Source organism: Falco peregrinus, chromosome 1, assembly GCF_023634155.1.
Source record: "Falco peregrinus isolate bFalPer1 chromosome 1, bFalPer1.pri, whole genome shotgun sequence".
Lineage (NCBI taxonomy): Eukaryota > Metazoa > Chordata > Aves > Falconiformes > Falconidae > Falco > Falco peregrinus.
In genome coordinates this window covers 15,637,605-15,658,420 of record NC_073721.1, presented here as the reverse complement: position 1 = coordinate 15,658,420, position 20,816 = coordinate 15,637,605, and the positions used below count along the sequence as shown (strand labels likewise).

At 35.7% G+C, this 20,816-nt stretch overlaps 1 protein-coding gene across 5 annotated transcripts in view; it reads left to right on the top strand.

The window, feature by feature from the left end:
* The window catches only part of CCDC6 (coiled-coil domain containing 6), a 54,255-nt gene that overhangs the window by 20,494 nt on the left and 12,945 nt on the right, over positions 1 to 20,816 (top strand). For all 5 annotated transcript variants that reach the window (XR_008745434.1, XM_055793701.1, XM_055793703.1 and 2 more), the window contains exons 2-6: positions 217 to 366; positions 8,580 to 8,708; positions 13,790 to 13,893; positions 15,636 to 15,796; positions 18,306 to 18,462. Coding sequence is in view for 4 of the 5 variants with exons in the window: in XM_055793701.1 (XP_055649676.1) it covers positions 217 to 366; positions 8,580 to 8,708; positions 13,790 to 13,893; positions 15,636 to 15,796; positions 18,306 to 18,462 (701 nt within the window). In the remaining variant the exon portion in view is untranslated. The remainder of the gene's footprint in view (positions 1 to 216; positions 367 to 8,579; positions 8,709 to 13,789; positions 13,894 to 15,635; positions 15,797 to 18,305; positions 18,463 to 20,816) is intronic.

The following is a 20,816-nucleotide window of genomic DNA, read 5'->3' as shown; positions in this document are numbered from 1 at the left end:
TACTCAGGTTGGAAGATGGGGAACAAAAAAGGAAGCAAGGTGCTATAATGTTACAAATGGGGATGGTAACGGCACTTAGATCTAGCCTACTGTTCTCCAGGACAGTTGGGAAGATTAAAAAAAAGAGGTGTGTGGCATGTAAAGGGTAATGGAATAATCCAACTTTTAATGTGGAAGCTTGCTCACTGTTTTCTTAAATCTGTCTTTATTTCACAGCAAGCAAGGGCAGAGCAGGAAGAGGAATTCATCAGTAATACTCTGTTTAAGAAGATTCAAGCTTTGCAGAAGGAAAAAGAAACACTTGCAGTAAACTATGAAAAGGAAGAGGAATTTCTCACTAATGAGCTTTCAAGAAAATTGATGCAGGTAATTGGTGCCTTTATTGATGTTTCTCGCAGGAGCCTCAGGACCAACTGGTAGCTGAACTTTTTTTGTTAGCATGACTGCAGTCAGAGGGATGTGGTCAGGCTGTAGCTGTTCTAAAGCTGACACTTGATAAAAGCAAAGTACAAGAAGTGTAGTGAGTAGGCATTTTTTAATATGTTGCTTTAAAGTTTGGATTTGTAAACTCATATTGTTGAGAACCTGAAAGTTTGTATGGAGATGCAAAGAAATGGATGTAGCTTAAAGTAAATGTTAACTGTCTTACAGAAGAGAGTTACTGATTAATTTAAAAAGTCAGTGAAACAGACACTTTTATCTGGAGTATTTGGTATTTAACAGGAGTCCTGAAATATTAAACTTTATATACAAGAATGTGCGGCAGTGCTTGAAGGAGACTTTATCTGTAAGTTTATCCATACTTTCAACAAAACGGTTGATTCTCTTGAATTCAGACACATCAGTTGAGTGCTAAAAGTAAAATGTTGAAGATACTGGGACAAGTTATGGCAGAGAAACTTCTTTTCATTACCCAAGCTGCTAATGTTTGGAAAGTGGGTAATATTTGTTGGAAGTGTTGTACATGCTTGCGTTGTTCTGATGGACTTCCTAAATACCTGCCTTTGGCCTCTGTAGGAGACAGGGTGCTAAGGTAGGTGAATGTTTGGTGTGGTCCACTGTGGCTTTTTTCATGCCAATACTTAGAAGCTTTGTCATGAAAAATTAAATTTAAAGAACCTAATTTGTATGTCGTAAGGATTTCTTATGTTCTGCAGCTGTGAGACTTATGGGATGTTTATCCCTACAGTTAGTAAATACAGTTTGGAAAGAATATTAGAGCTAATCCCATCTGATGCTTTTGTTACTGAAAACTGGGACTTCTATGACTCTGTCTATTTGATGCCTGTTACCACAGAGTAAGTTAAGCATCAAGATAAAATATCCTTGATCTGGTATTACTATCTCCCCTTGCTGTTCCTGAAGAATGACAAAAATGTTTCTGAATAAGGTGTATGTTTGGCTTCAAAGTCATACATTTCACGCAAAACAGAGAAGCAGATGGCAGTAAAACAGGGGTATTGAGTGTTCTTTTCTAATTGAAGAATCACTATATATCTATATATATCTATATCTATATATATCTATATCACTATAGAAAAAGCTTTCCACTAAAGTCTCTTCAGTGAAGAGAGAAATGGTATGTTAAGCCATGTTGTTTAATTGAAGGGGTTATGCAGAAATCAGTTACAGAACCAGGTTACCTGGGACTGTACCAGACATTATGTAGAGCAAAGTAAAACTTAATTTAAAAGTAAAAGCATGAATTTACACTGATTTGCCTGAAGGCTTTTAAACTCATATAAGGACCTTACACACAAATTTGTACTGCACAAGTTCTGCAGCAACTAAATTGCTGTATCTAGTAATTGCTTAAAATATGCTTTGCCTTTTTCGTGGAATTTAATCAGATTGCTTTAAAGCTGTATCTTTCACAGTTCTTAAATTACTAATACTATGCAAAATAGGTTCACACATTACAAAGAGAAATATAAGCTTCTTGTCAACCTAAAACTATAATTAATTTTTATTCTTTTCTGCTATGGACTTTCAAAGTATCCTTTGACTCTTGCCCCAGATTAAGGAAAAAGGTAACAATCTGCTATTCTCAATTGTAATGTGTGAAATATGCAAGGGCATTATGCTGTTTATCCATTGGAAACCCTTAAAGGGTGTAACTTCATACTAGTGAGAGAAGGATTCAGAAAAGCACATATATCTGAAACGGAATGCAAGTGTAAAACTAGTGAAGTTACTCTTGCCTTTTGTACGGCATCTGGAGAAAATTCTCAATTTGGGATTCAGCTTCATCCCATAAATATTATCTAGCTTTCACTAGACAAGCTGCAAATTTCTGCTGAAAGGAAGTATCTACACAGCCATAACTACAATAATATGGAGGTAAAATTCTGACCACTGTCTGCTTTTATTAAACAGTACCTTGGTCTACAACCTTACATTTCATGTGCCCTTCCTGTAAGCCTCATTTAGCATTTGATAAATATGGTCTTGTCAACAAGAAGATTTTAAAAAGTAACAATTCTTAAATGCACCTGTGTTCCAAATTGTTAGTCCTAAAACTGTGTAATTTCTCTCAGCATCATTAGGTAGCAGTTTTTGGAAAGCAATTGTGAGTTTGTCCTCTATATAAATATTAACCCAGCTTACTTGAAAAAGAGAACAACTGTCAACATCCTGTTGATGTTGCTAGCAGTTATGCGTGGCTGTGGAGGGTGAGTAGTGTGGAATATCATGCTTACAGGTTCACCTGTTAACTACAGTGCACAGAGGAGAGATAAGGGATATATCAACACTCTAGTACAAAGCATATTTTGAACTATGGCAAAGGAATCTGCCTGGTCAGCAGATTTTTGTAGGCAATACGTCTGGGTGACTTCATACCTTTACAGTGGCTCAAGACTTGCAGTACAGGTGGAGGACTTGTTCATTTTAAAGCAGTCAGTTTAATATTAAAACTGTTCTGTTTGTGTGTATGCTGAATGCAGATCTCATTTGATGCAATAAACTTGCTGTGAAATGCAAAAAAGTGTATTAATATATTCTTCTAAACACTAGTAATGTGTTCAGTGGCTTGTAAATTACACAAAGGAAATGGTCCATTCCCCTCATGAGTTTACCTGTAGGATTAGAAAGCATTTGAATATTACAGTGTTTCCACAAAAATAATTTTCTATCTCTATAGTGGTCATGGATTTAGTAAGTTGATATTAGAATATTGGTGAGTTGCAGGCAATTTTCCTAAGTAGCAAAGAGCTGAAAATAATACTGACATTGATTTTGTTTGCTGTAAGCTTGTCTGTTGTTTAGAAGTTTTGATTCTTCAGTTATGAATCCTGGAAATTATACTCATGTAGACCGTCAAACAAAATCTGAGAAACTCCTTATATTACAAATAAACTTGTTTTCTAGAAGAGAGGGCATTATTAGCACGTCACATGGTCAGCTTAGTATTTATTACTCTATCTTTTCTAGTTTGGGATACTTTTCCTGTTACACAGGTGTAGAGCTCAGTTCCTGAGTAATGTTTTTCAGACACAAAGTTAAGTACAATTTACTTTCTTGAATTTCCTGAAATCTGTGAGTGCCAGTACCATTACCTACTAGAATATAGTAATGCTGTCATTATTAGAGGATGCAAGACTGGTGAGGCAGTTATAAGGGTAATAACGAATTGATAAATGCCCACTTCCATTTTTGGTATCTTTGCTGTGGAGATCATTGTAGCTAAAGTAGGTGCAGACTTTGTATGATGACTTAACCAGAAATATGTAGTCTCCAGTGGAAGTGTGGGCAGTAATTAGTTGCTCCACTGTTCTTTGCTATTTGGGGTTAAACTCTTAATAACTGTGTTTGCCCGGCAACATTGGTCTGACCTGGAACTAGACTCAAAATCCATGCACATGTATCTGTTTTGTCTAAAACTGCCTTTTGGAACAGAGGGAGGGGCGCATATGATTTGTAGTCTAATTTTTTGAGTATTTACTAGTCTGTGACTGTTTCAAAATTACTGCTATATTATTCAACTGAAAGCCATCTAGCAGAGGGACTTTCTTCATAAGCCTGTGTGGTTTTTTCCTTTGTCAAACCTTTGTTTGTTGCAATTGTAGGGGCTTATGCATTGCATTCAGAGTGGCATCTGGAATGAGCTCCCAGAATGTTAAAATGTTTTAAATGTGAAAGCTGTCTGCCAGAGCACGAGCTGCAGCACTCCTCACTAACAGCCTAACAAGAATTTCCCAGTTCAGCATGATGCACATTATTATTATAAAACACAGTGTTACGCCAAGTTTTCAGTACTGTAAGAAATTAATTTTGAAATGTTTTACTATATGCGAGACTGGTTCTAAACATACACAGTAGCACATAAAAGGTGTGTTAGTCTTCCTGTTGCCAGGCTTTCTGGTGCCATACCATTGCTTGATGATACATGTTTATAACTGTGTGGCATTAATTTTTACTGCCTCTACAAGCCCAGCAAATAAGTATACACTTACTAGATAAATTCCTTTTGATTTGCATAATTTTTCAATTTCTGGGCTGAATGCTGCAGAGATGAAGGAGCACATTCAACAGACGTTTTGGAGGAAATAAAAGCTTTTCATCATATACATTCCTGATAAAGTTCTTATAAGACTTATATACATTCACTGTGTTTTCCCATGTACTTAATTAAATTTTTGTCTACCTAAGTCTTTGGAACGTATGGAACAATATTTTTATAGAGTTCTCAATCTCATGTCATTATAGAATGGTAGTAATATTTTGCAGAGTATCATTAGAAGTGTTTTGAGGTGGGCTCTATTCTTGCAGCTGTGGACATGGACTCGTTGAGTTAGTGTTTTGAAATTTGAAGTAGCAAAACTTAAATTTTGGTGAAACAAGGCTCCTCAAAAGAATAATTAATTTTTAATATTGTTTGAACTTGCAAAGTCGATTGTTCTTCGAAAGTAAATACAGACTTTTAATTTTTTTCAATACCCTTACATGTTTGGAAGTGCAAATTGGTCCAAGTGTCTGTCCTTGAAAGTAAAATGTTATGACATACCAAGATAATAGCATAATGTCTAGTGAGGCAGATTAAGTAATTGGGAGGCTATAAGGAACTGTCTCATGTAAGTCTGATTCTTGATAATTCTTTCAAAAATTATAAATCTATAAACATAAGCTATTACCCTTCCTGCTCTCCAAAATACGATGTGTCAGCTCAAGAATGCAAATGCCATTGTGCAGAATAAACAGAGTGAGCTCATCTATCATTTATTTGATGAACATCTGGACATAAAGAGGAGGCAAACTGCTGATACAAATGTGTTAATAAATAGAACTTTCAGGATGCAGCAAAGGAGGAATTGGACAACTTTTGAGGGCTGGAATGCTAAAAATAGACTGTTCAGTACAATGTACAAGGTCATAGTCTGAGGGATAAATGAGGGTTGTGGGTTTTTTAAGGGGAACTTCATCCATTAGCTCCATTATTTCTTAAAAACACTTGCTGCTGTCCCAGAGTAAGTCAGTACAGTGAGGAAGTAAGGTAAATGCGGTCCTACCTTTTATCAGGAAACATTTCTGTAGAGAGAGGATATTACTGTAGCTGTGTAAGACTTATGTGAACTAACACATGCACTCTTTCTGCTGCTAAGCTTTATATGTGATAGCCCCATTCTTGCTTTAAAGTATTAGCTGTCTCTTGCACAAAACCCATCTCTGATCTTACGTGGTTGAAAATTCCCCCGCTGTGTCTCCTAAAGTTTTCATAGGCAATTCAGGGTCTATAAGATTTTGTCATCAAGGTGACACATTCTAACACATTTTTTCCTTCACTTTAGCTGGCATCTGTAAGTGTATCTGTAAATAGTTGTTACTGTAATTGCATAAAATTAAAAACAGTTTGAAAATACTCTCTTTCTTTACTAAGTAAAATAAACACTATCCACCAGTGTTTTACCTGTGGATATTTTCTCATTGTTAACAGTTCTGGTTTTGAGTGTTAGGGTTTCAGCATTAACCTGTTTGTTTTGATTTGTTTTGGTTTTGTGATGAAAGCCAATTAAAAGGGAAAATTATTTTACCCAATTATGAGTGACAGGCACCTTTAATATATATTTTAGGGTGTGTTATTAGTATTTTTCTCCCACTTTGAATAACAAAGGTGAAAGGGTGGAGGGGAGTAACACAATAAAGTAGGGAGGTTTTCATATTGTAATCCCCCTTCTAGCGCTCAAGGGGAAAGTGTGGGTTTCTTGCTCAGTCAGTTTGCTTTCTGGTGTATTTGTTAAAATCAGAACAGAAGATACTCCTGTAATAGATCTCTCCTGTCTTCACTTGGTCCTTTGGCTGCAGTATTTTCACACTCCTGCGGTAGGGTTTGGTGAGTCCTAAACAGCAGCCACAGATCTAATGAGTAAACCATATTGTTTCCTGTGTGATGGAAATTCCAGCAAGCTTTAAAAGGAATGATTCGACAAGCAAGATGACCCTATTGCAGCTCAGTTTGTTTTAAATAATACTGTAGTTACATATGCATGAAGCACTGGAGCAGGAAACAGTATTTGTTATTAAGTTGGTTTGAGGTGCCTTCATATATCTGTATGATCTGCCTGACTCACTGGGCTGTCTGCAAACGCCAGCAGTCCCCAACTACGCGCTTTCTGTTGGCAGCATCTGGCTTTAGGCTGAGTAAGAGATTCTGGCTATGTGCTTTTTTGCAGTTTAATTTGCTAACTATAAGCAACTGGCTAATTTTTTTGTTAGGTGAAAAATTGTATCTAGCTTAGCAAAATGAAGTAATAAACATACAGCAAATACCTTAGGCTAGGTGGTAATCCATATGCTGTTTGCACCTTGGGCTCTTTGACTGTCTTCAGTCTTAAACTGTAGCTGCTGCATAGTGGTGGGAAAGGAAGGGAGAGGGCTTTACAGAGTTGTGAGACTAAGTAGCATCCTTTTCATATTAAAGCTGTTTTTTTCCAACCAAGCTTAACTTCAATATGGAATTAAGAAGCTTCAAATTTTTGATTATCGAAATACACGAACAGTATTTTGATTTAGAAGTGTGAATATAAATTTTTCTTCTAATGAAAATCTCACTTAGCAGCCCTGTAAATTCTCAAACAAGAAATGAAATGGCTTTATTTCCAACTAGACAGTTTAACCTAATTTCCTGATCAAGAGCTGCCATGATAATCTTAGTGCTTATGGAGTCTAGGTGTCTTGCTCAAGTGCATGGGAATTTTCCATGAGTGTTAGGGGTTTTGGAAAATATACTGTAATTTAGTAAGTGAAAGGAATAAATCTCATTTTTTAATTACTTTTCTGGTGTTTATTTTAATTTGTGAAAAATTAAATCTCAGAATTGATAAAGCCTGAAAACACAGTTAAACTGCAAACTTCTCCCATGAGTGTATTGTCAAGTAGTTACTGTTTGCCTTGTCCTCTCTCCACACAAGCCTTTCTGCTCTGAACTCTCTGCCAGGCTGCACTTCACAGGCCATTTTGTCTCTAAACAGCAACACAAGAAAGTGAATTAATGGACTAGCAATTTTAGCTTGTTTTAAAATCAAAGTATATTTCTTCATTGTGGCTATCCAGCAACCTTGACTTATGTCCGTGACTCTGAGGTGTTTCCCTACTTCCTCAGATTTTCCTGAGTCGTTTAAACACTGTGATCTTAGGTATTGTTACATGATAGTCAGAAGAACTGGCGTAGAAAATAAGCAGGTGGAAAAAAGTGCCTGCAATTTTCAGTGGATGGCCAGAGCAAGGTGTAATTACACTGTTGTCTTTTGATGACATTTGCTTTTCCATAAGTCAAATCCACCTGTTTGTACCGTGGTGCCAGTCATGCTATTTTTATCCACAGGAAGACTTGGATTCCTGTCTTAGAGGGATTCCGTTGTGATTTTGACTTGAATGTTAAAAGTGACTCTATTCCAAGCCATAATTTATGTTAAAATGGGGGGGGTGGGGGTGTGTTTCTATCTGCCTGAGAGCTTTGAGAGTGAAGATTTTTTTCACGGGAAATACTAGCTGAAAGTATTTTCCTTGAGTGTTAAGAAATTATATAACATCGATTTGAAATAGCCAATGTTTTTATGTCATCAAAATATTTTGATTCTTGATAGCATAGGAGTAGAAACCAGATATTTTTTCTTCTTTTTTTTTTTTTTCACTGTCTTGTTGTACAGCAGTTTCTGTAGTATCATTTCAGTCATGATCTTAAGCTTTCAGCTGCCTGGGAGAAGGAAGTGGTGCAAGACCTGCATTTTATGCTTTGGATGCTCTTGAGATGATGCATTTAGATTAAAATTAATGCTTTTGTAAACATTATGGTATATATTTTTTAATTTAGAAAATTCTATTATTATTCTATATGCTATATATAGTGTGTCTATTTTGTTTTGACTTTACTAAATATTTGGAACTCTAGTTTACTTCCATCTGCTTTGTAAATGGAACACAGTTTAAAATGTTGCTTTTTGAAGGACTTGGGATCTTTTGAGAAGAATTATCAGTACATAATTTAATGTGCAGTAAGAATAAACATGTCTAAATCTATAAAAGGTGCATAATGTTTCATACATTGTGTGTTTAAAATACTCCTATGTCTCCTACATTTTTAGCTGCAGCATGAGAAAGCTGAATTGGAGCAGCATTTAGAGCAAGAACAGGAATTCCAAGTGAACAAGCTGATGAAGAAAATTAAAAAACTGGAAAATGATACCATTTCAAAGCAGCTCACCCTGGAGCAGGTAACTCTTTACTTTCAGAATTATATGACTATAAAATAAGGGATTCTGGAAAAAAAATAGTACTTGTTTTGTGTTAGATTTGACTTAATTTTTTAAGTGGGGAAGAAACTGGCCAGTATCAAGAATATAGAAAAGTCAGTTTGACTTTCAAAGCAGTAATTTATTAACATAATCTATTATGAGAAACTTTGATTACTTTTTTTTTCCATGGCCATTACAACTTTTAGTAGCATTACTGCAGGCCTTCCTGTCTGCTGGACAGCTGTGAGTTTTGCGAATGCAGCTTTTTTGTAAGTGATGCTTCCTGTTGCTGTTCATCAGCTTCCATTCTCAAGCAGCTAGTGAGAAAGACTGATAGCGGTTAAGCACAACAGTAAACAGTATGTGGTCTAGTTGTGCTCTGGGTCATCTTTTTCTGGCAGCTTGGATAGCGCAGGACTTGAACTGTGAGATGTCAGCTGTATGTATACTTAAAAAGATTTGGGATTCAACTACAACCAACTCCCTTTCTCCCTAGAAAGTTATGAAAACTGCAGAGATAAAATACCATTTCTTTTGGTCATGTTTCCACTGGAATTTTAGACGTTGGGACTGCTCTTTTTTTCTAATTTTAGGCATGTGCGTCAAAGCATCTCAGTGGCGTTAGTAGGAGTCCTTTTGACTTAAAAGGCAAACTGATGAAACATATGAGCTTGTTAAAGAACTTCAGGTTTTTTGGCTTGTGGAAGTCCAATAATTTGGGTGTTATAAATATATTGCGTTATTTCTGTGTGGTTTCTTGCTCTTACCAGATGTGGATTTTTTTTGTTCCTGGTAATCTGAATTTCTACCGGTTTTGTATGACTCTCCTGTTTCTGTTGACATTGTGGATAAATTAATTAATGCCTATCTTAATCATGAAATTTGTTTCTTGATTCTTATGCTAACTTTCTGTATGGAGAGATCTATGGAACAAATTGAAAAATAGAAAGATAGGAAGATGTAGTTGCCGGCAAATCCTTAACCAGCATGGAAATTAATGTGAGATTGAAAGAACTATTTTAGCCACAAGGTGGTGGTGGTGGCCACTTAATCAAAATGCAAAGTAAGCTTACATACTAATCTGTTTTAGTTTTTGAAACGTTAGCATGAGACACAGCTGAAATCTAATGGTGTTGAATTTCATATCATTGTTCTGGGCAGACAGACTTATGAAGTCATAAAATTTGAAATTTATTGCCACATTTGAATGTCAGCATTAGGTTGTTCAAAAAGCATGGAGGCTTGAAGGCCTTTCTCTCAAATGTCTGACTTTGAAAACTTTATGAAAGTGTTAAATTTGGCTGTCAGTTTTACTTAGAAATTCCATGTGTATTTATAGGTAATGGAATGTAGAGTTTTGTTTTCTCTTAGAGTAAGGTATGATAAATCTCAAATTACTTTAAACTTCAGCATGCTTTCTTCTCTTACACAATTTTAGGAAAAAAACAAAGCTTATTGTGCTAATTAATCAGCTGAAACAACAGCCTTTGAGGCGTGTGCCATACCTAGCAAGAAGCAACCAAAAGTTGCGAGCAGACTAATGTTGCCTTTCTTCTTTAATTCCATGTGTGTTTAATAGAGATTGCAACAATGCTTCAGCATAACCTTTGGAAGACCTGTTAAACAGGGCTTGGAAGGAGTATTTCAATGCTTTGAACATAATCTGCATTACTAGACCTATCACTGTAATCAGTGAGCAGATAGTTAAAACGTATGTTCACTAAACTACTGTTTCTAGAATATGGAAAATGAATTATCTATGCTTTGTGTCCTTCCTCCTTTGCTTTCTGTCATCTGAGCTGCTTTTGCCACAGGTGATCGACAGGTAACGAGTTTGTAGTAGTGATGGCTGCAAAAAATGTTATTCCAAAATAAAAAGCTAAGTTGGATCTTAGGGTTCAAATGTGACCTGACAATTTCCTTAAGTCAGCTTGAAGTGGCAGAACATTCTTCTCTGAAGGCTAATGCTGAAGAAATTTGTAACATGTGACTATTTTGTTAACTGAATGTCTGAGTTAAAGTGAGCAATAATGTTCTGTGTTACAGTTCAGTGGTTTGATAGGAAATAAATAGCTGTCAGTTTTGTCCTACAGAGGCCAAGTTTATGTAATCTTGCTGTTACTCTTTAATTGCTTTTCTGTTTCATACAGTGCAGTGAGAAACTAGGATTGATGCAGTTAGGAGATGAGAAATAAGAACTAAAGTGCTAATAATAGTCTCCTATGTCTGCTTCTTTGAAAGGAGAAGGAAATGAGATATGTAAAATCTTCAGGAAAGATATTCTTGGAGAGCAGCAAAGAATTAAGGCTATAGAGGGGGAGGGGCAGATGAGAAGCAGAGAAGTGAAATTTGGGATAGTGGGCTTAGTTGATCATAATCAACTTTCATTTGGAAGATCTCCATTTCAAGAGGGAACAGTTGTGTTTGTTAATAAGTTGTCAAGAAGACTGAAAAAGTGGTAATCCAGGAATACACAGACAATTGATATTTTAGCTGCATTTAAGGTAAAGTTAAGTGTATGTATGGAAGAGAGAGAGATGAGAATAAACACAATTGGATAGTCAGGAAGGTTAAAGGGGATTTTTCTCTGAAAGGAAGATTAAGGTCCAAAAAAGCAACCAATACTTCCTCATTTCCCTCTTGTGATGGTAAAGAGTAAGTCATGTTTGATTAGAGTGTAACTTTGAACCCATATAGAATGACATAGTATTGACAGAGATGTTGATTTGGTCTTGAGATATGATCTAATCCTGCATATTTTAGTTCAGAATATTATCACATTCCTAACACGTTCGTTGACTCAAGTTAGGCTATATTTCAAAGTACACTTACAACTACATAGTACAAAACAAATACACCTATTCTGTGAATTCACAGCTCTGGTCAGGACACTGCAGTTGCTTCTCCTGTAGGTTCAATTCAAGGTGTTCATCCTCAAAACTTCAATATCCTGACACTGGGAGGAACTGGGACAACAGTCAAGATCGGGAAAAGAAGATACATGTGTCCAGTATGTTTTCATACTGCTGGAAATGTGGAGTTTTAGATCTCTGTTTCACAAGCCAGTTTCTTTGGTGTTTAATCAAAGCATGTCTGTCAGCCTTCAGGGCACAACACAAGGCTCATTTGCATATTGTTGCTGATGATTTGACTTTGCTGTTGGCCTTGCTCACCTACATACAGATTTCTAATTAATGGACTCCTTGGTGATGTTTGCTATAATACTAAATGTAATCTTAGTGTTTTCAAAGCCAAAGGTATAAGTAATTTACTCTGTCTTCAAATTCCAGTATGCTCTTCATCCTACCATTAAATGATTTTAAATGGATTAATTTTCATCAGTATGTTTTTGTGGGTTTCTTTGGTGTTAGATCAATAACATAGTTGTAAAAAAATTATGTCGGAGCAGGTGAGTCTAAACCCTGCTGCAGTGAAGTGATGCGAAAAACATTGCTGCAGAAGTAGTGATCTGCAGTGAAAACTTTTTCATCAGATGTTTATGTAGATAGCTACGCAATGTAGTGAAGACCTGTGTGTTGGTAATATGTGTGTGTGGATTCCCAGAACATTTTGTCTATGTACTTCCCTCTGAACGCTGTCAGCCCCGGGTACTGGCCAAACTGGCTAATGGGCAGTGCCGTAGGGCAAAGTGCCCTGTTTCACCCGGGGCTGAGCCCTTTGCCTTTGTACCACTCCAGCACCGCTTCAGCTTCTGCTGGTGTGGGGAACAAAGTGTTGGTCAGGATTCAGATTGTCATCCCTTGTGTGTGGCTGAAGCATGTTACTCCTGACTTGAAACGTACCTAAGTTCCCTCAACTGTTAATGTACATCTGGAAACTCAGACATGGAAAGATTTACTAAACAGTCTTTTTCTAATTATGTTCCCTATTACTCATCAGTACAGGTCTGTTTTTACTTACAGTAACTAAAACCTCTAAGCTTTAAAGAAGAAAGTTTAAACTTGCACTGTTACCTGAAGTGCGTAAGTTTATATTTTGTTTGGGTATCTCGATATTAATTTAGTGGTTAGCACAGAGCCCTTACAGATTTAGATGCTGTAACAGCACTTCACCTCATGATGCAGTAAATGCACGAAGAAATAATTTAATCTGTTTTCAGTCTTTCCATTTTGTTATGTGGGATTTGCCCATCAGGAAAGTGGTGAGTGTAAACTAAAGCTTGGCTACAAAAAATAACCTCCATGCTCTTTCCCACCTGTAAAGGTGTTGATCTATTCCCGTATGTTTCGTTATTGCTAACTTCTGGAGTTCAGCTGCCAATGTTACTGAGCTAGATCAGCTGTGCCTCTTTGTATTCTATTCATATTAATATTTCCATTGCATTTGTACTAAAATACTAATAATATATTTCTTTGTGTGCTTCTACATGATATTAGTAGCTTTTATTAACTTATAGTAGAATCAAGAATGTTTGTTCACGCGGTAAGTGAATGGGAATAATGTCAAGTTAAGCATTTACTTCTATAAAGCCTTTGCTAGGATAGATACATTTTTGTTTCTGATAGTAAGTGTTGATACAGAAACACTTAAGGGAGTTAACATAGTTTTTTCTTTACTATTTTTAAATCACTGTTTATCTAACCCAATGCAAACGTGGCTTCTCTTCCATTTCTGGCTTGCTTAACTGTGATCCTTCCACTAAAAAAGTCTAAACTTTTTAGAAAGAATAAATGTTGGTGTAGTGGACGGTAAATTCAGTTTGAACGTCAGAGACATGTGTGTTAGGACATGTCTTTGAACAGTCTTGTTATGTCATCAATGACCATGTGTCCAGGTTTCGAGCTTCTCCTTATTGGCCAGAGACAACAGGAGACAAGTTCTATCGGAAAAATGGCTGTTAAGGAGGGGACAACTGTGCAACTCCTTAATTTCTTGATTTTTCACTGGCTCTGTGACCAGTGTGTTGTGCCTGATTTTTCTTTTCACCTTCTAGCTGTCATAGAGCATCATGTAAAATGGTAACGGTGATCTTTCCTAATGACAGTTCCTTGCAAAAAAATTTCTTTACATCATTTTCATGAATTGTTTTTCCTTTTCAGCTGAGACGTGAGAAGATTGACCTTGAAAATACTTTGGAACAAGAACAAGAAGCACTAGTGAATCGTCTCTGGAAGAGGATGGATAAGCTTGAAGCAGAAAAACGGTTTGTCTTGTTGCAGTGTGTTTGTTACTGTGAGAGAGATAGTTTAATACATAATGCTCTGGATTAAATATGTTCACCTCTGTCTTGTAAGAGTTGTTTAATCTGTGAAAACCTAGAAATTAAAACAGTTGTAAAGCTCCTTGTTTTCATGATGCCACACCCCTGATTGCTTAAAGCAAATGAAACTGAATGGTTTCATTTCACCTGAGTGGAAATGACCCAGGAAAGCTCGAAGGAATTTGCTGAATTTTTTCAACTACTAATAGACTCTTTTTAAAGGATCTGGTTTTGGGTCAGCATTATATTCACGGCCCAGATAAAATGTTAGTGTATTTGTTATGTGAGAAGCTCTTGTTTTTTTCCTTATCGGCTCGAAGAAAACTTCAGCTTTTTGTCAGTAGCGTGCACTCATGTAGTTGAGACTTCCTGCCACTTCTTCAATAGAAGACAGTGAGACTTTATCTTCCTGGGGTAGCTAAGATGAAAAATATGTATCAGAGCAACCCTCTTTTTAATGGCATGTTAAAAGTACTCTGATTTTGGGGGTGTGTAGGGGAGAAGAGGTGGTTAATACCTTATTTTCTTTTACATGTTTAAGGACAGTTGTGTTACTGATTTTCTCACTCTTTGACTGGGGCCTCAGAAAACACCTGAGCCTAGGTGAACTGTAGGTTTTGTAGTTATATTTTACAGAGCCCTGCTGTGTGGAAGGTGCTCTGAAGAGCTACGTGTGAAATTCAACAGTGGTAAATCTATCTGTGGTGGGATAGGCCTCTGGTAGGATTTTTGTGCATCTTAGATTTAAAGCCTTAAGTCAAACCATTTCAGGTTTAATTTATCTGGGACTGTGTGCCTTCTTATGAGGAGCTATGGTGGAGCCACACCATGCTTTAGTACCACTTTGTATGGTGCATGTGGATACTAGGCCATGCAAAGGGTTGTGCTTGCGTAGTGCTGTCCCTGCTCTTCAGGGCAGGGCTGGATCTGGCCAATTAATGTGTTTCTAGTGAAGAACAGTTTCATGCTTTCAGGCTGAAAAATACTTCATAATGTTAACTCATCACTTAGAACATACCTACCAAATGCATATTTCATTGTAAGAGAAGTTCATTACTCCTGAGTTCACAGTCAGTTATTTGAGGTATTTGAAATCTTGACTGCGTGAAATACCTTTGTTTGGAGATTAAAAAAAAAAAGGGGGGGTGGGGGGGGGGAACCAGAAGAGAAAAAAAAAAAAGTGAGACTATGACTATGCTTCACAAAATGTGAATTTTTTTCTTTTGGTAATGGTGAAACTCAGAAAAGCTTGTGTTTCACCACAGACATACTTTATTCATCTTTTAATCTCAAATGTGTGTTCTTCGTCTAAGAACATAAATTTTAAAACTCATAAGAGATTAAATGAATTTGCTTAGAAATGATATTGTGGAATAAGTAGCACTTGAGTATAAAACTGAGGTAAATATATATAAATAGTCCAGAATGTGTTTTTCCTGAACTGTATCCAGAAATACTTAAGAGTGTCTGACTATTTTGTTGTCTAAGCACAGACAGATTTTCTAAAATTTACCTTTTTTTATTTTGTGTTAAAAAGGAAAACATTATAAATCTTCCAAAAATTCTCTCCTGTTTAAAATAAATCTTACATACCTGTCAGAATCATTGCAGTGGCTTTCTGGGGGATCTAAGGGGTTTTCTTTTCCTTAGAATTTAAGGTAAAGTTTCAATTGTTTTTCACACAGAATTTTGCAGGAGAAATTAGACCAGCCAGTATCTGCTCCACCATCACCCAGAGACATATCAATGGAGATAGATTCTCCAGAAAATATGATGAGACATATCAGATTTTTAAAGAATGAAGTGGAGAGGTTAAAGAAACAACTGAGGGCTGCACAGTTACAGCGTGAGTAAACAACTTGTTTTAAATCTTTTTAAGTTTGTTTAGTGTAAGATTTTTATGTAGACTTTCATGAGTTTGAATTTCAGGTAGAAGTGGAAAAAAATAAGGTAGGTTTGGATTAAAACATTTTCATAATTGTAGTATCATTGCTTGTTGATATATTTATATTGCAGTTTGGGGATTTTTAGCTTTACAAAAGGGTGTCTGGAAGAATTGACAAATTCTTCTTGAATATTTTGGGCCAGAAAAAATATTTCTATCTTTCTCTTTTCTTCAGAATCAGTATTTCAGCATACAGATTTTTCATACTCATCACCTACTTTGTAAAAGTTAACAGCTAGAAAAATAAAGTTGTTGTATATAAGAATTCCACTTGTTAATGATTGAAGTTACCTTTAAATACTTCTAGCTGTGTTAGACGTAATTGTCCAAGCAGCTATTTCATGCCACAATATAGCAGAACATATAAACTTATTTTCTTCTTACCTATGAAAGATCACTTCGAAGGTGGACAGAATAAAGAGAAGTCCTTGTACTTCTGTTGTGAAAAGTGTTGTGGACCCTTGACCACAAGTGGAAAGCCTGCTTTTTCCCCTGCCTTTCAAGAGGAGAGGGTTACAGCTCTGAGCACAGGATCTCAGCTGGCAGGGAGGTTGCTTGTGTCTTCCTGTGATCTTTGCAATGTCAATCTTTAATTCCTTCATGCTAAATCTAAAATTTCTATCCTAGTCTCATCAGTTCTGCCTGGTTTCCTAGTCAATATCATTATATTCCAATTGATAGGTAAATAGATACCTAACCATATAGACAGAAACATTGAGGCGAGTGGGACATAGACAATATTCTCCCCCTCCAGTGTGCTGATGATGACAGGCTAAAGGAAATATCTCGACCTCCATTTAGAGAAATAGCTTGCCAGAGGCAATGGCCTTCCTTAAAGACAGAGATGATGCAGAGGCCTTGTGCGTAAGTTTGTGATATTAATTATTTGTGTCAGTTAAAAGAAGGTAAATACTGCTAATCTCTGTACTTGTTAATTCTGCACTGCAGCCTTCACTTACTGAACTTCAGAACAAGAGCAAGGCCTTAGATTTAAAGTACTCTTTTTGCAAATCTATCCTAATGAATTTCAAGTATTTTTTATTATTTTCAGTGTTTCTTTTTTAATTACTGTGAGTAAAAATTTAAAGCATTTAAAGTCAAATTCTTATTGAAAATATGATCTAGCTTTAGAAGTACTCCTTTCCCTTTGTGAGCAGATTAAACAGAGCTGTAGTATGAATAGCAATACTGATACAACAGCCTACAAGCAGAAGATGAAACTGAAATGTGGTTTTCAGTTTGGTGTTTGGCGTATGTGGTTGTTGGAGAACCTCTATTATAATGACATTTTATATATTAGTAGTTATATATTTATTATATGCTTTATGCTTAATATAGTTTATGTACTAGATTCTGATATTGCTATTACATTTTGTATTCCTGAAGCACATGCTTCTAGTCTAAGAACTGGTTTGGTATATTAATAATTTTAAGTAAGTGATACTGTTATATTTAGAAGTGATATTTCCACAGAAGAGAGATAAATCACGTATTGTTGATAGTTTGGGAATAGTCTTCTAAAACAGAAATATTATTTTGACTGAAGAGTACTGCATAAAGAAATGATCACAAAGCATGATGAATCATAGTAATTTTTTTAATATCAAGGAATTAACTGTAAACTTCATCAAACATTAAAACGCCTCACAAAATTCATTGTCTAAGTCTTCATCAGATGTTCTATTTTACTTAAATAATCTGTCAAAATGCTTCATAGCTTTCCATAATTTGGTTTTTATCACTTTAAATAGCATGTGATATACCAGCCATATAAGTGATGTTCGCTGAACTTGTTTAGAATTGCAAACTCAAAATACCCTTTGATGGAAAGGGCATTTGTTGGCTTTTAATATCTGTACGTGTTCTGCTGGCCAATCTCTACAATAAAATGTATAATCAAAAGAATGCTACAGAAGACACAAGGTAGCAATTCAGTACAAGACTGAGTGTTTGGGGTTTCAGAATTTGTTGTATGTTTCCTTCTTTGAAATAGAAATATACCTTTAAAATAGTTCCTTCTGTGTGTCCCACCAAATTCTTTGTAAACATGGAATAACAGTAGTTTAATGGAGCAGGATTCATTGTACTTCTTCTTTATGGTTTTGGTTTTTTTATTTTCTTCATGACTTTTTTTCCTTTCTTTCAAATTTATTTAAGTAAATACTTAAAACTTTTTTAGCTTTTTACTTTTTATTTCCAAATTTGCTGTTAACCATTAACTTATTTCAGTAGCTACTGTTCTGAATTAGGCTTTGAACTAATGACTTAGAGATGAAGAATTTTGAGTGACCCATCCTGAGCGTTTTCAAAACCTTTATTCTTGAAGTACTGGAGTAAAATTTGGCACAACGTATTTGCCCGACTGTGAAATTGAATTTTAATCGAATTTTAACAAAATTCTGAATTTCAGATTCAGAGAAGATGGCACAATATTTAGAAGAGGAGCGACATATGAGAGAAGAAAACTTGAGACTTCAAAGAAAATTACAGAGGGAAATGGAGCGTAGGGAAGCACTCTGCAGGCAACTGTCAGAAAGTGAATCCAGCTTAGAAATGGATGATGAAAGGTTTGTATTTTCTAGCCATCCTAAGATATGCTGTCATTGAGAGTATTAATCAATACTCCTACTTTATTTTTGAAGATTATAGAATAACTATTTATAGAAATAAATTGTATATAGTTTTAATATACATATCAAATTTCAGCATGGTCCAGGAATATCTTCCGTAGAATTGTATCAAACTTGTGTAGAAATTGCATTAGTTTTAACAGTGAGAAAGAAAATATTTGTATCTGAGGATATCTTAGGACATTGACAATGTATATTGAAATAAATATAGCTGTGGAGTTGAGTTTTAGGATAATTCAATCATATTATCTTTGTTTTGCCCCTAACTTAATAACTGCAATGAATTCTGTGAGGTAGGAACAACATCCTTACTTGGGGCTGATTTGTCCTTTGCAGAAAGTAAAATGTGTTCAGCCAAATACAAAGGGATACTGTGCAAAGCCTTAGAAAGAGGAAGCATTTCCAGAACTGTTGTTCTTAATGTCCAAACCATAACGTCCTGGATTTTTTTTTTCTCTACTGCAAGCTACATTGCCTACACTGACCTTACAGATAGCCTTGAGTTTTTCATGGTTTTATGTGATGCTTTTTAGTGGTTTTGCACGTCAGAGTTTTTTTAAATACACTCTGAATAAAACATTCTTATTTCTTATCATATGCTTATTGTTTTGTTCTACTGTTTTACATTATTTTGGATTTATAATGGTCCTTTAAAAAAAAAATAGAACATTACCCTGTGCTGTGTGTTCTTCTGATACTGAGATATTTCTTCTTGGGTCATCATTATGTTTGTTATAAGCCATAATTTACCAGAAACAAGGTACCAGATATTTTGGTTCAAGGATTACCCTTAAAGTTCAAGGTAGTGTTTTCATTTTAGTGAAAACCTAGGCAACTGACATACATTGCAGTAACATCTGCTATTGAGACATAGTGAATGCTATATAAATTAAATTGTTAGAAACACAGGATTCTGGTGTTTGAATCTACTTTTAGCCTAATCTTTTGTGCCAGTATTTACATTGTAATGGAAATACAGTAAAAATCTAAATCTATGTGAATTACCAGTATTAATCCAGGATTGTAGGGTATCCTAATAACATTTTTGGTCAACCAGTTGTAGGTAGTGGCAATCAATAAAATGCAGGAAAACTTGACTAACTGTTCTGTACTTCTATGAAATTTCATTGTCATGTTGATTTTCTTGGTACCACAAAGACACATGACAGAATCGCTCCAAAACAGGTATTTGCAGTGTAAGTAATACAAAGCAAAGGCAAGGACAAAGCAGATATTAGTGGCTTGTCTTAGGAGAACAGTATAGACAAAATAATTGTGGAGCTACATGCAGTAATGATTTTAAAATGTAGATTTTTGCCAGCTTAAATTGTTTTCCTAAAAATGATGGTGGTGATGGATCGATCGGATATCCTGCTTTTTTCAGTTGCATTCTGTTAGCTGATGATACTTACTTTACTTTTTGTAGATGGGTTTAGATGAAGGTGCTTTACTGAATGCAAAATACACAGCTCTCCCAAAACTTCTTCCTCCTGACTAGCAATAGCTTTGTCTTCTCAATCCTCTATCCTGTTCTCTGGGGTAGTAGGGAAATACAGGAAACCAGAAAGCATACTAACAGTGTGCTGCTGTTCCATATCACCTGATCCCAGGTAGTAGGGTGACTTACAGAAAATTGTCTTTCTGTAGAATAAAATACAATTAAATCGCAAAGACTACTGCCTTGCTGTAGTACACGTACTGTCTGCATTACAAGTTGCTGTGTGTTGCAGAGGTAGCCTAGTCAGTTCAGTTTTGCTAACCTTGCCACTGGTAGTTTTTTAGAAAACTTACATTTAATTAAACTTTAATTTGCCAGTTTGTTAATTTTCTGTCATTTCCTATTGCAGCTACTTTTATTACCTGATCTACTGAAATTTAAATGAATTTCAGTGTCACTACAGTGTACTGCCTGTGTTAGGTGTTGTGGCTTAGTAACTCTGAATATCCTCATTAAAGATCAGTAAGATGCAGTATCAAAATATATTTCAAACAGTGTATGAACTGGCTCACCGACCTTGAGTTAGTAATTATTGTGAGTTCCATCAAACAGAAATTTGTAACGCTGCTCCATGTTGCGCATTTTTTTTGTGATTTGGAAACAAATATAGCTACTAAGAATTTCTGAGAACGCAGTGGTAGAAGGTGAGACAAGTAAGAGTCAGAGGCGGTTAGGTAGCTAATTTGGCTGCTGCTTTGCTGTGTCCTGTAAAAAAAACGCAGCTAAATGTAGTAATATAAACTCAGGTGCACTGATTTGCAACCATATGTGTAGGAGAAGATGAGCAGGGGAA